General features: G+C 44.7%; 1 protein-coding gene across 4 annotated transcripts in view; it reads left to right on the top strand.

Annotated features, from left to right (window-relative positions):
* Nucleotides 1-14,294, top strand: part of BCL2L14 (BCL2 like 14) — a 37,995-nt gene that overhangs the window by 1,194 nt on the left and 22,507 nt on the right. The window contains exons 2-3 of one of the 4 annotated variants that reach the window (XM_019834525.3): nt 833-887; nt 2,380-2,588. In XM_019834525.3, the coding sequence (XP_019690084.2) occupies nt 2,557-2,588 (32 nt within the window). In that variant the 5' untranslated portion in view covers nt 833-887; nt 2,380-2,556. Of the gene's footprint in view, nt 1-832; nt 892-2,379; nt 2,589-13,632; nt 13,841-14,294 lie in introns of those variants that run through there. The other 3 variants (XM_023256783.2, XM_045061383.1, XM_003988422.5) reach the window with 3 other exon arrangements.

Here is a 14,294-nt window from a genome sequence, read left to right on the forward strand (position 1 = left end):
GACTGGTGAGAGCCAAGCTGAGACCCAGCTGTACCGGGGCCCAGGTCTGCCGGACTCGGTCTCAAACCTGTTAGTGCACCCCTCATAATACTGTGTCTGTGACTACACGTGAACCCTAACATGGCACCAAGATCTTTATGATGTTGAAACACAGAGAGCTAACGGGGAATCTCAGGGATGTATCGTATATTCCTGTCTTCCTCATCCCCGACGGTGGTCATGACGCTTCTGCTTGAACAATTTCACTGATGGAATCTCACTTCTCATGAGACACCCATCTCCTTATTCAAGGATTGTCATGGGGCACATGGGTGGCTCAGTCGGTTAAGTGTCCAGCTCTTGGTTTCGGCTCAGCTCATGATCTCCTGTTTCATGAGATCGAGTCCCCTGCCGGGCTCTCTTGGGATTCCTGCTTGGGATTCTCTCTCTCTGCCCCTCCCCGGTGCATGCTCTCTCTCTCTCTCTCTCTCAAAATGAATAAACTTAAACTTAAATAAATAAATAAATAAATAAATACATACATACATACATACATACATACATAAATAAAAGCCTGTCCTGTGAAGGATTCTCTCCAACCAAACAGATCAGATCTGCCCCCTGGTGACTTCTACTGCTTGCCCTCGTTCTGTTCTCTGGAACAGAGTAGCTAAATCTAATCCTTCCTCCCCATGAGGCCCAGTTCCATTCTGCTAAATCTTCTCTCTTCTAGGATAAGTGGTCCACATTACACAACCTTAATAATCAAGTCAATGAGCGTTTCATGATGGCCTTGATGTAAGCAGAGCACAGTGCACATGCGAAGTGAGTAAATTGTGTCTTTGTTCTTCAGGCAAACCGGGCGAAGACAGAAGCATGGATGGTGAACTCTAATACCAAGAAGTCTGGTAAGTATGATAAAAAATGTTCAGAGCTTGCCATGGTGTAGCTATGGGGAAAGTGTAGACCAGTTCACCTTGGGGGATCTGAAAAAAGACTTCTAAGAAGAGGTGGGAGTTGAGCTGGGGCTTGCCAGACTTTGACAAGCAGATGGAGGGAAGGAGGCAGGTGGGGAGTGAAACAAGCAGAGGACATGGGCTTGAGGACCTCGGCTCTCAGCTTCCTACTTGACCTTGAGCATATTTTAAATGAGGGCCCTAAACTAAATGATCTCTAACGTCTGGTGCTAGAGACCCGATAGGGTGTGAGTTTGAGCATTCCAGTTTAGGCAAGAGTCCAAACCTGTGAAGTCCTGCCTATATCGAGGGAGTGGCATATGTGTTTGGGACAGGAGATGGGGGGATAAGAGGAGGATAATCCATCCACTATTCTGCCTGTCACACTGATTCTGCACCCCTCACCATTCTGACCGTGTCATGTTGGGACACTGACAATGTCCTTCTTAGACTGGCAGTTACTATGAGCCAGACGCCTTTGGAAGCATGACATATTTACTTTTACATCCCATGGACTCCTCACAGCAGCCCTATGAGATAAGCACAAGTTTTTATTATTCCCATTTTACAGATGAGAAAACGGAGGCACAGAGAGATCAAATATCTTGCCCGAGTTCATTGAGCAAGGATTTGAACTCAGGTAGTCTAGCTTCCTACCTTACTTCTTCAATAAAAAACAGAAGAGCAGGGCACCCGAGTGGCTCAGCCAGATGAGCATCCAACTCTTGATTTGGGCCCAGGTAAAGATCTCCCAGGTCGTGGGATCGAGCCCCGCACTGGGCTCTGCTCTGGCAGCGTGGAGCCTGCTTAGGATTCTCCCTCTCCCTCTCCCTCTCTCTCTCTCTCTCTCCCTCTCTCTCTCTCTCTCTCCCTCTCTCTCTCTCTCTCTGCCCTGCCCCCATTCGTGCTCTCTCTCTCAATAAATAAATAAACATTTGTTAAAAACACAAGGGCAGAACTGAGCACAGCTCTGTGGGCATGCTCTCCCTTACAAGGGTGAGAATACTGTTAAACTGTAGCTTCTTTTGCCCTCCATTCACCCAGCCGAAGACATCCACTTTCTTGGATGCCATGCCACATCAATTCATTCTGAGCTAGCAGTCACCTAAAGCCCCTAAAAGGCTTTTGACAGGAGCTGCTCTTAAACCAGGTCATTCCCATTCTGTTCGCATGCAGTGGATTAGTGAATCCCAGATGCCGGGTTGTTCATAAGCCTTTTAGATTCTCGGTAGTAGCTCCTGGTTTCACCCTACAGTAATTCTGAAGCATGATATGTTATCCAACGTTCCTGTTCCCAGCTTAGTAATAATATAACATGAACAGCTAATGGTTAGTGGAGGATTCATTAACTAAATGTGTTTCATGTAGTATCTTCTATAGTAGTTTTGTCTTTACACCAAGTCTTTTGTGATTGTTGTTGTTGTTACTATCGTTCTCATTTAAGGGAAAAGAAAATCAAGGCTAGTGAAGTGAAGAGACTTGCTCAACATCCAATCGGGAAGTGACAGACCCAAGGTTCATATCCAAGATTGTTCGATTCTGGGGCCAGAACTCATTCATATGCTTTCCCACCTCTTTGCATCATCTAGAAACTTGCCATTATCTAAGTCAATCACAAAAGATGTCAAACAGAATCAAGGACAGAACTCAGAGGTAAATTATATCCCTCTAGGCATACATGAACCAATTATTCATGTAGTCATACATAGATTGAGGCATTTTTTTTACATAATGTTGAAAGGCCAGAGAAGTTTAGCGATCTGCCCAAGCTCAGACACTTAGGGAAGAAAGGAGATGAAAAAGAAAACGATCTGGGGGCACATGGGTGGCTCAGTAGGTTGAGTGTCTGACCCTTGATTTTGGCCGAGATCATGTTCTCATGGTTCCTGGGTTAGAGCCCTACGTGGGGCTCTGTGCTGACAGTGTGGAGCATGCTTGGGATTCTCTCTGTCTCTGTCTCCCTCTCTCTGCCCCTCCTCCACTCACTCTGTATCTCTCTCAAAAAATAAATAAGTAAGCTTTTTTAAAAAAAAGGAAAACAACCCAGAGAGGTCAGGCCCTTCATTCCATCAGCACACACTTCAAGTATAAATGAGTATAAACATATCCAGAAAGTTTTGCAATTACAACGTCATCGAGACTGCAATTCTCCAACTTGTTCACATGCATCTCACGAGCATCTTTGTCAAAAACCGTGCTGGAGCAAACGTGCACTTCATCAAAGACACCCCCCTGCCCCGTGGGAGATGGGATGAGTCTGCCCTGATGGCCTCTCAGCGAACACGCGGAAGCCCCCATTCTAACAGCTCACAAATCATCCTTTTACTAACGCGGTGTAGGATTTGGCAGGGAATTACCACAGGTGAAGCTTTGGGAGGCATGCCAGCTCCCTGAAAACTACGCAAATCATCTCCAGGCATCAGGCTCCACTCAACACTGGCCCTGCGTCTCCCTGCCCTGTTGAACACACCTCTGTCATCTCCTCTTGACTGAAAACTTCAACTTGCCTCAGACCCTTCCAACTGAGACTGTTTTCCTTGGTAAGAGAAGAGAGAAGTCCAATTGAACCAGAGTGGTTCGGTCTTCTTTCTCCCTTCTGTTGTTGGAAATGAATCTTAAAAAAAAAAAAAATCCTTTCTTCTGTCATTAATATTTTCAAGAACCTCAGCAGAGACTGACCTTCACTCCAGGCCGGTTCCCCTCTTTTGTATTTGCTCTCTGTCCTAGCCACTGACAAAGACTCTCTTCTTGCCTGAACTTCATTCAGCCAGGCTCCTCTGAGCCCGTTGAGGGCCCCATCCTTGGGTATGCTCTCCCAGAGTCCCGTTGTAGCAAGAATCCTTTCAGGTCAGTTCAGCCAGAATCTCCCACCCTTGATAGAAGATCCCCATTGATATCTGACCAGATTGTTCCTTCCCCGCCATCCCCCAGGGAATGTCTGGCCGCCCTGACCTGCCTCCAGCAAGAACCCTATCAGGTCGGGTTAGCCAGGTTCCCCCTTATTCGTGATTCTTCTTCTTCAATTTTCTATCCACTGACCCCTTCCACTAGGAAGTCCCACTTTGCCTGGTTGTTAAATTAGGAGCTAAGCCCAATGTCCCTGCCCTACTGCAGAACCTCAGTACCTAGTCCTGAATTTTGTCTACCTTATCATTTTAACAAGTGACAGAATAACTTTTTAACACCTCTTTTGGACACCTTTTATATGTGTTCATCTTTTTTTTTTTACTTTTTTTTAATTTTTGATAGGCAGAGAGAGACAGAGCACAAGTAGGGGAGGGGCAGAGAGAGAGGGAGACACAGAATCCAAAGCAGGCTTCAGGCTCTGAGCTGTCCGCACAGAGCCCGACGCAGGGCTCGAAATCACGAACCGCAAGATCATGACCTGAACCGAAGTCAGATGCCCAACTGACTGAGCCACCCAGGCGCCCCATTAATGTTAATTTGTTTCTAGAAAGAGAGAGAGAGCAAGGAGGGCAAGAGAGAGCAGGAGACAGAGAATCCCAAACAGGCTCTGCACTGTCAGCATAGAGCCCAATGTAGGGCTCAAACTTGATCTGTGAGATCATGACCTGAGCTGAAATCAAGAGTCCGTCGGTCACTTAACTGACTGAGCCTCCCAGAGGCCCTTATGTGTGTTCTTTTAAAGTGAGAGCTCATGTAAGGACTTCCTTTTGACCTCAAAATCAAATGTCTTCCCTTTGCTTCCTTCTCCAGATCATTCCCTTCTACTTACCCAATAAGAGGCAGAATCAGGATTCAGCTCCAAACTCTTTGCCTACACAGCCTGAGCCCTTATGGTACTATATTATTTGTAAATGAGTTATTAACTAAGCCATTAAAAACAACCAATACCAGAACCTTGAGACCTCTATCCCAATGCCTCTCAATCAATTAGACAATTAAAGAGGAATCTGAAAGGAACATGAAGTGCAGAGAATTAAGTGATTTTAACCCATGTTAGGAGATAATTTTTTCAAAGGTAAAATAAACGAAGCTGGGCCCTAGGTAAAGTGGTAAGGAGATTTTAAATAGTAATGTACTATTGCAATAGGGAAAAGAGTCCACCGTGAACTGAACTAAGCTTGGATTTGCACAGGGTGAATGTGTATTTTAAAGGGAGGATGGAGTAGAGACCCAGAGAGCAGAACAGAGTGAAAAATTACAAGAAAGGAGGTCTAGTCCATGTGAAACCATCTGGGTCTGTTAGGCTCCTGCCCTCCCACAGACACTGGCAGACAGGGGCCCGGGGCTCAGGTGCTGTCTCGAACAAACTAAGTTCTTTTGTGATCCTTGAGTTTTCTCGGGCAGGCACTTTAAGGGGGCCTAGCTAAGGTCATTGTAGGGATGTGGCCATATGCTGTTGGCAATTATGTTAGTGTTTCACTCAAGTCTTTATAGGCCAAGGTTGAGGCCTAGTCAAAAAAAGGGCTCAGAGGAGCCTGGCTAGAATGTGGTCATAGAGAATCTTTCTTCAACTTCCACATAATACAAAAGAATATGTGTCAAATATTTTATTTACCTCATTAATGGATGGTGGGACTGGTATAATACTACAACCAGTTCAAAGGAGAACTTAAACTACCACGCATTTATAGTCAGTTAAGAAATGCTGGAACAGGGGCTCCTAGGTGGCTCAGTCAGTTAAGCGTCTGACTTTGGCTCATGTCCTGATCTCATGGTTTGTGGGTTTAAGCCCCGCATTGGGCTCTGTGCTGACAGCTCAAAGCCTGGAACCTGCTTCAGATTCTGTGTCTCCCTCTCTCTGCCCCTCCCCACTCATGTTCTCTCCCTCTCTCTCTCTCAAAAATCAACATAAAAAAAATTTTTTTTAATGCTGGCATAAAATTGACAAATAGAGGCAAACTGGAAAAACAGGTCAATATCCACAGGACAATTAACAACCCCATTCCACAGGAGCCCATCTGCATTTTAATGGAAGGAACACTTTGTATTACTATCAGTCTCCTGTAAGTCAGCTTTTGTCTCTACAGAGTTGTAAAATAACCCCATCAGAAGCAAGCAAAGACACACACATCTGTAAAATCAAATAATGTCCAAAGGTTCCAGCATTCCATTGAAAGGATATCCAAGAATATCTTTTCATCCACTTCAAAACCTTCGTGTTTTCATCTACACCAATCTTCTTGTTCTGTATACCAAGCTCAACAGCAGTAAAAGTGAGTCCAGAAAATCAAAAAGATGACTGAAAAGCATCGATGATCAGGGATAGATCCACACAATAAGTATGAAGAAGACAGTCAATTTCGGTGGTTCGTTTCCTGAACTCTGAAGCCTGGTGGTCTAGGCTTCCTCAGATCCCGACATCGCCACACTGGTCGTGTTACACGAGGCACTTTTTCTCAGTTTCCCTGTGCCCTCAAAATCCTCATCTGTAACATGGGTATAACAACAAGTACCTATTCCATAGCTGAGGGAATCATTGATAAAGTCTGGGCAAATTACAGATGTCATCCTTACGCCTGTGGGAGCCTGTGGCCATGAATACCTGCCTCTCTTTAGCCTACAAGGCAATGTTTGGCTAGGCCAGAATTCTAGCTTCATGATCACAAAGGTCATGACACTAGGGTCAACATTAATTCTTTCTCCCAGGGTTCCCATTGCTTCTAGGAGACTAACCAGTTCCTGTCTGCCAAGTGCAAGAGTCAAGTGTAAGCAAAATTTATCACCATTGCCTCCTTTGACTTGAGCGATGACATTAGCATCAAGTATGAGGTTCTCCTTGTTTTTTTTTTTAAATTTTTTTAACGTTTTTTATTTATTTTTGAGACAGAGAGAGACAGAGCATGAACGGGGGAGGGGCAGAGAGAGAGGGAGACACAGAATCTGAAGCAGGCTCCAGGCTCTGAGCCATCAGCCCAGAGCCCGACGCGGGGCTCGAACTCACGGACCGCGAGATCGTGAACTGAGCTGAAGTCGGACGCTTAACTGACTGAGCCACCCAGGCGCCCCGAGGTTCTCCTTGTTTATCAGGAGTGTTTAGCAAAAGCCACAGTAGTGTAAACGTGCTGTCACAACTATACTCTGCTTCTGTGCCACTGTGATCTCTGTTCCAAAAGCACCATCCATCTTCCCTCTAGTCATAGCAAGACCCCCAAAACACCACCTCAATTCTTTTGGTTTGTCTTCACTCAGACATTCTAACCCCAACTTACAGGATCTCCTTGCAGGTGTACAGGAGGGAAAAAAACCCCTTTCTTTGGCCTCTTGGGTACTTCCACTGGGACCCTGTAAATTAGACAAAGGCAGATTAACAACAGAAAAGCAAAGCCAAGTTTATTCACACATACAGCTTACATACACATGGGAGAAATTCAGTGATGAGTAACTCAAAAGGGTGGCTAGAACTTGGGGCTTACATAGCATCTGAACAGAACAACAATACATCTATACAACTATAGCAAACAAAGAAGCAGTTGTTAACAGACGTGCAAGTACTCGCTGTGGCTATGCCCTGGGGCTCAGAGCAGAGGGAACAGGCACAAATTCTCATCTCTGAGTCTCACCCAGGAAAGTGAGTGCACACTTTACTATCTGCTGCCTGAGGGTCTTGCTTCTAATTAGCACACATCTAAGTGTGAACTGCAATCCTTCCCGGAGCCTGAAAGAGCTGGTGGGCACTTCCCCAGCCTTCTCTCTCCTACCGGCTCCAATAATAAAACCAAGTTGTTGGTATCTCCTTGGAAGGGTCTTGTCAACACATCCAGGGCCCCAACTTTTAAGGCTGCCGCCTGAGGGCTGGGCTGCCAAGTCACCCCGCTCTGATAGCTAACATGGCTTGCCTCTGCCTTCTCCCTTTAGCCCACTCCAAATCACCAGTATCTCTCTGGAAGGAACTTGCACACATGGCTGGCACCCTCGCTTTTGCAGATGCCACCAAAGGACAGGCCCCCAGATCACTTGGTTCTGAAAGCCAACAGGCCTTGCACTCACAAATCCCATAGAACTATAGCCAACAGCCCACCTTCGCAGACATACACCTAGGTCCAGTGTAGAGGGAGGCAGGCAAAAAAGCTCATCTCCCAGTTTCTACTGGAAGGGCTGCTGCCCTTCCCAGCTGCTGCCAGAGGGTTTGGCATCCAATCTAGATGCAAACTATGATTCTCCCCTTTGAGACACTGACAGGTTTTGGCACCCCTTCAAGTTCTGGGAGCCACTAAGAACAGAGCATGGGTAATCACAAAGGTCCGGGGGATAACCAATAGCCATTCTTTTAAAAAAAAATTTTTTTAATGTTTATTCGTTTTTGAAAGACAGAGAGAGACAGAGTACAGCAGGGGGTGGGGCAGAGAGAGGGGGAAGCACAGAATCAGAAGCAGGCTCCAGGCTCTGAGCTGTCAGCACAGAGCTCGACGCAGGGCTCGAACTCACGGACCATGAGATCATGACCTGAGCCGAAGTCGGACGCTCAACTGACTGAGCCACCCAGGCGCCCCAACCAATAGCCATTCTTAGAGAGATTGAGTCAGTACTCAAAAACCTCCTAGCCAAGATAATGAAGATGGCTTCATTGGTAAATTGTACTAAACATTTAAAGAAGAATTGATACCAATCCTTCTCAGTCTCCCAAAAAAGAGAAGACAAGGAGACCCTTCCAAACTCATTTTATAATACCAACATTACCCTAATACCAAAACCAGACAAGAACACTACAAGAAAAGAAGATTAAAGGCCAATATTCCTGATGAACATAGATGCAAAAACCCTCAAAAAAATATTAGCAAAACAAATTCAACAATGCATTTAAAGAATCAATACACTATGACCAAGTAGGATTTCTTCCAGGGATGCCAGAATGGTTCAACATCCACAAATCAATGTGACGCACCAGATAACAAAATGAAAGATAAAAAGCATACAATCATCTCAGTAGATGAAGAGAAAACATTGGACAAAATTCGATTTCTTTCATGATGAAAACTCTCAACTTGATTGGGTACATAAGGAACATGGCTCAACATTATAAAGGACAAATATGACAAACCCACAGCTAACATCATACTCAATGGTGAAAACCGAAAGCTTTTCCCCTAAGATCAGGAATAAGACAAGGATACCCACTCTAGCCACTTCTATTCAACATAATACTCAAAGTCCTAGCCAGAGCAATTAGGCAAAAAGAAGAAAAAATCAAAGGTATCCAAATAAGAAAAGAAGAAGTAAAATTGCCCCTGTTGGTAGATGACATATTATAACCCTAAAGACTGCACACACACACACACACACACACACACACACACACTCACACACACACACACACACACACACACACACAGCCCGTTAGAGGGGTACCTGGGTGGCTCAGTCAGTTGGATGTCTGACTCTTAATCTCAGCTCAGGTCTTGATCTCATGGTTCGTGAGTTCGAGCCCCTTATCAGGCTCTGCTGACAGTGCAAAGCCCGCTTGGCATTCTCTCTACCTCTCTCTCTGCCCCTCCCTTTCTCACTTGCTCTCTCTCCCAAAATAAATAAACTTACACAAACAAAAACCTGTTAGACCTAATGAAGGAATTCAATAAAGTTTCAGATACAAAACTCAATATACAAAAATCGGCTGCATTTCTACATACTAACATTAACTATTGAAAAAAGAAAATGAAAAAAACAATCCCATTTGCAATATCCCATTTACAGGAGCACCAAAAATGATAAAATAGGCATGAGTTTAACAAAGGAGACATATTTCATTCAGTTTCATCATTGAGATTGAAATAAGAATGAGAGTCAGAGCCCCAGAGGAGTATGTTATCCACTCTAAAATCTGCACATCTGGACTTTCAACTCTTATTTGATAGTCACTCTATACTCACTTACAAAGATGGGCAAAAACCCCAAAGTTTTCCTGAGGATGAGCTGTTTTTTTCCACTTTTATTTATTTAAAAAAAATGTTTTGGGGCGCCTGGGTGGCGCAGTCGGTTAAGCGTCCGACTTCAGCCAGGTCATGATCTCGCGGTCCAGGAGTTCGAGCCCTGCGTCAGGCTCTGGGCTGATGGCTCAGAGCCTGGAGCCTGTTTCCAATTCTGTGTCTCCCTCTCTCTCTGCCCCTCCCCCATTCATGCTCTGTCTCTCTCTGTCCCAAAAATAAATAAACGTTGAAAAAAAAATTTTTTTTTTAAAATGTTTTAAGTTTATTTATTTTGAGAGACAGAGAGAGGAGGGTCAGAGAGAGAAGGAGAAAGAGAATCCCAGGCAGGCTTCATGCTGTCAGCGTGGAGACCCATGTGGGGCTCGAACTCATGAGCCATGAGATCACGACCTGAGCCGAAACCAAGGGTTGCACGCTTAACCGACTGAGCCACCCAGGTGCCCATGATGATGAGCTTTTTATTCATACATCCAAACACTTAGGGATTTTTCCCTTAGACATATTTCCCACAATAATTTAAATAAATTTCAGAATCCAAGATTAATGCAAACTGAGAATAAAAATAACAATTTCAAAAATATCCATTGCCAATAACTCAACTCTTAGGAGTCATTCCTCAATAAACAATACAAAATATGGGCAAAGATACAGTTTGCCAAAAAATATGGGCAAACTATATACTCTGCAACATTATTTATAACAGTGAAAACAGACATCTTAAAAATGCCTGGTTGAATAATCTTAGTGCTTCCATTCACTGGACTTACATAGCCATTAAAAATTCTCTTTACAGGGCACCTGGGTGGCTCGGTCGGTTAAGTGTCTGACTCTGGATTTGGGCTTAGGTCACGATCTCACAGTTCATGGGCTCGAGCACCACAACAGAGCCAGCTTGGGATTCTCTCTCTCTCCCTCTCTCTGCCCCTCCCCTGCTCGTGTTTTCTCTCTCTCTCACTTTCTCTCTCTCTCTCAAAATAAATAAATAAAACTTGAATATCCTATTTACAAAATACGTTTGTTGGTAGGGAGATAACTTTATGATAGACGTTAAGTGCAAAAAGCAAGTCATAGGGGCCCCTGGCTGGCTCAGTTGGTAGAGCATGGGGCTCTTGATCTCAGGGTCATGAATGAGGTCAAGCCCCACGGTGGGTGTGGAGCCGACTTAAAAAAAAAAAAGCAAGCCGCAAAACTATGATAACGTCTTAACTATGTACAACTATGTACATTGTGTTTGTTCAGGAATCCTTCTGGTTGAAAGAAACACTCAAATCAGCTGAGTAAAAAAAAAAAAAGAAAAAAAGGGGGAGGAGTCTCCCAGCCTCCAGGTGGCCAGTGGAGAGCTCTCAGTTATTGCTTATTGCTTCTCTCCTTATTTCTCCCCAGTTCTCTCCTGATTAGTTCCTTCCTCACTTTTTCTGCCTGCCAGCTTTTTCTCCTCTGCTGCACAGGACCCAAACACGACCTCCCAAATGAAACACCCAGTGGAGGTAGCTAGACTCTCTGTAACACAATTCCAAATTTCAGGCAGACGGAATTGAATTGGCCCAACTTGGGTCGTAGACCATCCACTTCTTGTCCGGTTGGATATGATTATTTAGGGTAGAGGTCATTTTGTCCAGCCGGCTGCAAGGGTGCCTTCGGAGAAGTGCGTAATTGGAAGCAGTGAGAAAGGGAAGGGCAGAGGGCCGGGCAGACGCTTGGGAGGTAGCTAGAGGTTATTATCATAGAGGGAAGGAAATAAGCCACATTTTTTTTTTAATTTTTTTTTTAAAGTTTATTTATTTTTGAGACAGAGAGAGACAGAGCATGAATGGGGGAGGAGCAGAGAGAGAGGGAGACACAGAATCGGAAGCAGGCTCCAGGCTCCGAGCCATCAGCCCAGAGCCGGACGCGGGGCTCGAACTCACGGACCATGAGATCGTGACCTGGCTGAAGTCGGACGCTTAACCGACTGAGCCACCCAGGCGCCCCAATAAGCCACATTTTTAATAACATTGATCACTGAATGACTGGATCATGATGGTCTTTATTTTATCTATGCTATTTTACATTTTACAAGTGTTCTACAACGCTGTGGTTTTTTAGAATTGGGAGAAATGTGGGTTGGGTTGGTTTTGTTTTTTTTTTTTTTTTTCATATATAACAAGTTTTGAGTCCCATCCCTTTATGTGCTAGCTTGTTATGGGAGTTGCCAGGTTGAATGATTAATGGACGCTCTCTGTCCTCAATGAGCCTGTCTCCTTGTGCCAGTTGCCCCTTCCTTGTGTTTGTACTTAACCTTGCCAAGATCTTGTGGGATTCTAAGTCGTTTCTGAAGCCAGTGTCATTCAGTTATGTAACTCTGAACGCCAATAACAACTGTAGTCTGTACTATGTGACTTAGTTATTGGTGGTATGCAATTGTTGATTCTTGAACTGTTTCAAATGACTATTCTTAAAAAAAAAAGACCAAGTTTGTTTTTTTTTTTTAAAGAAAAACCATTCTAGGGGCTCCTGGGTGGCTCAGTTGTTTGAACGTCCAACTCTTGATTTTGGCTCAAGTCATGATACCAGGGTCCTGGGATGGAGCCCAGCATCACGCTGAGCATAGAGCCTGCTTGGGACTCTCTCTCTCTCTCTCTCTCTCTCTCTCTCTCTCTCTCCCTCTGTCCCACTTTCTGCTCGCATGTGCACTCTCTCTCTCAAAAGAAAAAAAAAGAAAAACCATTCTTAATATTTTAATACTCCTTAAGTTGGCTAGATTAGCACACGTTACGTGCAATAAACATTAGTTTTCTGGTTAAAATTCACTTTGTCACCATAGAACTAACTTTCCCATAACCACCGTCCATTTGTTTCTCATGGACCTGTTTGCCTAACATCTAAACGGCCAATTCTTCCTTCACTTTTATGAAATTAGCCTTAATTCCTCTTTCCCCACCTCACACTTCCTTCATCTTCTTGTTTTACTGGCCAGCTCTCAAGGTTTCAAGATCAAACGTGTGGCCATAAATGTCTCTTTCAGTTAAGAATCTGGATAGAATGTGAAGTCATATTTAACTGTCTTCTTTCATATACATAGGGAATTCTATCTTTAAAATGTGAAAAAAAAAGGGGGGGCGGGGAGCGGCGCCTGGGTGGCTCAGTTGGTTAAGCATCAGGCTTTGGCTCAGGTCATGATCTGATGGTTCATGGGTTTGAGCCCTGCATCGGGCTCTGCATGGAGCCTGCTTTGGATCCTCTGCCTCTCTCTCTGCCCCTCTCTCTCTCTGTACTCACCTCTCAAAATAAATAAACGTTGAAAAAATAGTAATAAAATAAGATTGTGGGGGAAAATAAGTTTTTGTGGCTTCTATGGCTGGGGTTAGAGTCAGTCTTTAAAGCCTTGCCAGTGGTTCCATTTGAAATATAATCTTTGAATCACAGAGGAGAAGTAACATGATAACAGTGTGAGGCTAGGAGAGCCAGGGTTCGGATCTCAGCTCAACTGACAGGGACCATTAGCAAAATACAGCGTGTTTCCCTGAGGCTGTTTCCTCATCTGTAAAATGGGAATCCTAACACCTGCTTCTCAGTGTCGTTAAGATTAAATGCGTTACAATAGCTGTCACGTACATATTAGGTGGTCAGTAAACATTTGCCAACCTGATGAAATGTAAAGAACTTGCAGAACTATCAGGAAAACATCCACCTAATTGCCCCAAAGGGCAGTGAGAGTTTTTGATAAAGGAGGTAGAACTACTTTTAGTCAAATTGCATGGGCAAAGGTCAACCCCTCCTTCAGTTAAAAAGCTGGGGGCAGGGCTTAACCAGGAAGTGTAGTCCTTCCGTAAGCCTCACTTCAGCCTTACTAGTCCCAAACCTGAAGCGGCTACAGCCAGATGGGATCTTGGATCACATGAGCCTCCCTAAATGAGAAGCCAAGAAGACTGGGTGAACGTTTCCTCTTAAGTTTTGTGGAGAGAGACTCAGGTACAGAAATACCTTGCTGCCTACCTGACCTGAAGCAGGAAAAACCACTGACAGCTGCGTTCCCAGGTAACACCAGGGGGCACCAGTGTTCCCAGGAGGACCCAGTCTGGGTTTTCAGTCCTGGGTTTGCTAAGGAGGCAAATCCAACCAGGGGAGAGGTTTACTGGGTTTCTTAAAAAGTTGTAAACTCGGAAGCCAAATGACAGCGAAGAATCTAGTTTGTTGGGGTTTCCAGAAAAAGGAGAGAAAAAGATGTATTAGGTTTCTCTTTCATTTCTCCTTTGCTGTACAAGGTTTGAAATAGCTCAGTTAAGCATATGTAACTGGCTGGATCATGTATAACACTATGCAGTCCTCTCTCATTGTATGACAAGCTGTGTGATGGCGTGACAGCCGGTCAGGGGCCAAGAGCCCACGGAGGTGCTGTCTCCTAGAGCAGGGAGGGGGCTGAGGACGGGAATCCCCGGGTTTGCGCCCAGGGTCCTGGGCACCTTGTGGGAACGCGGTCTAGCGCTGGCAG

The sequence above is a fragment of the Felis catus genome, chromosome B4 (genome assembly GCF_018350175.1).
Source record: "Felis catus isolate Fca126 chromosome B4, F.catus_Fca126_mat1.0, whole genome shotgun sequence".
Lineage (NCBI taxonomy): Eukaryota > Metazoa > Chordata > Mammalia > Carnivora > Felidae > Felis > Felis catus.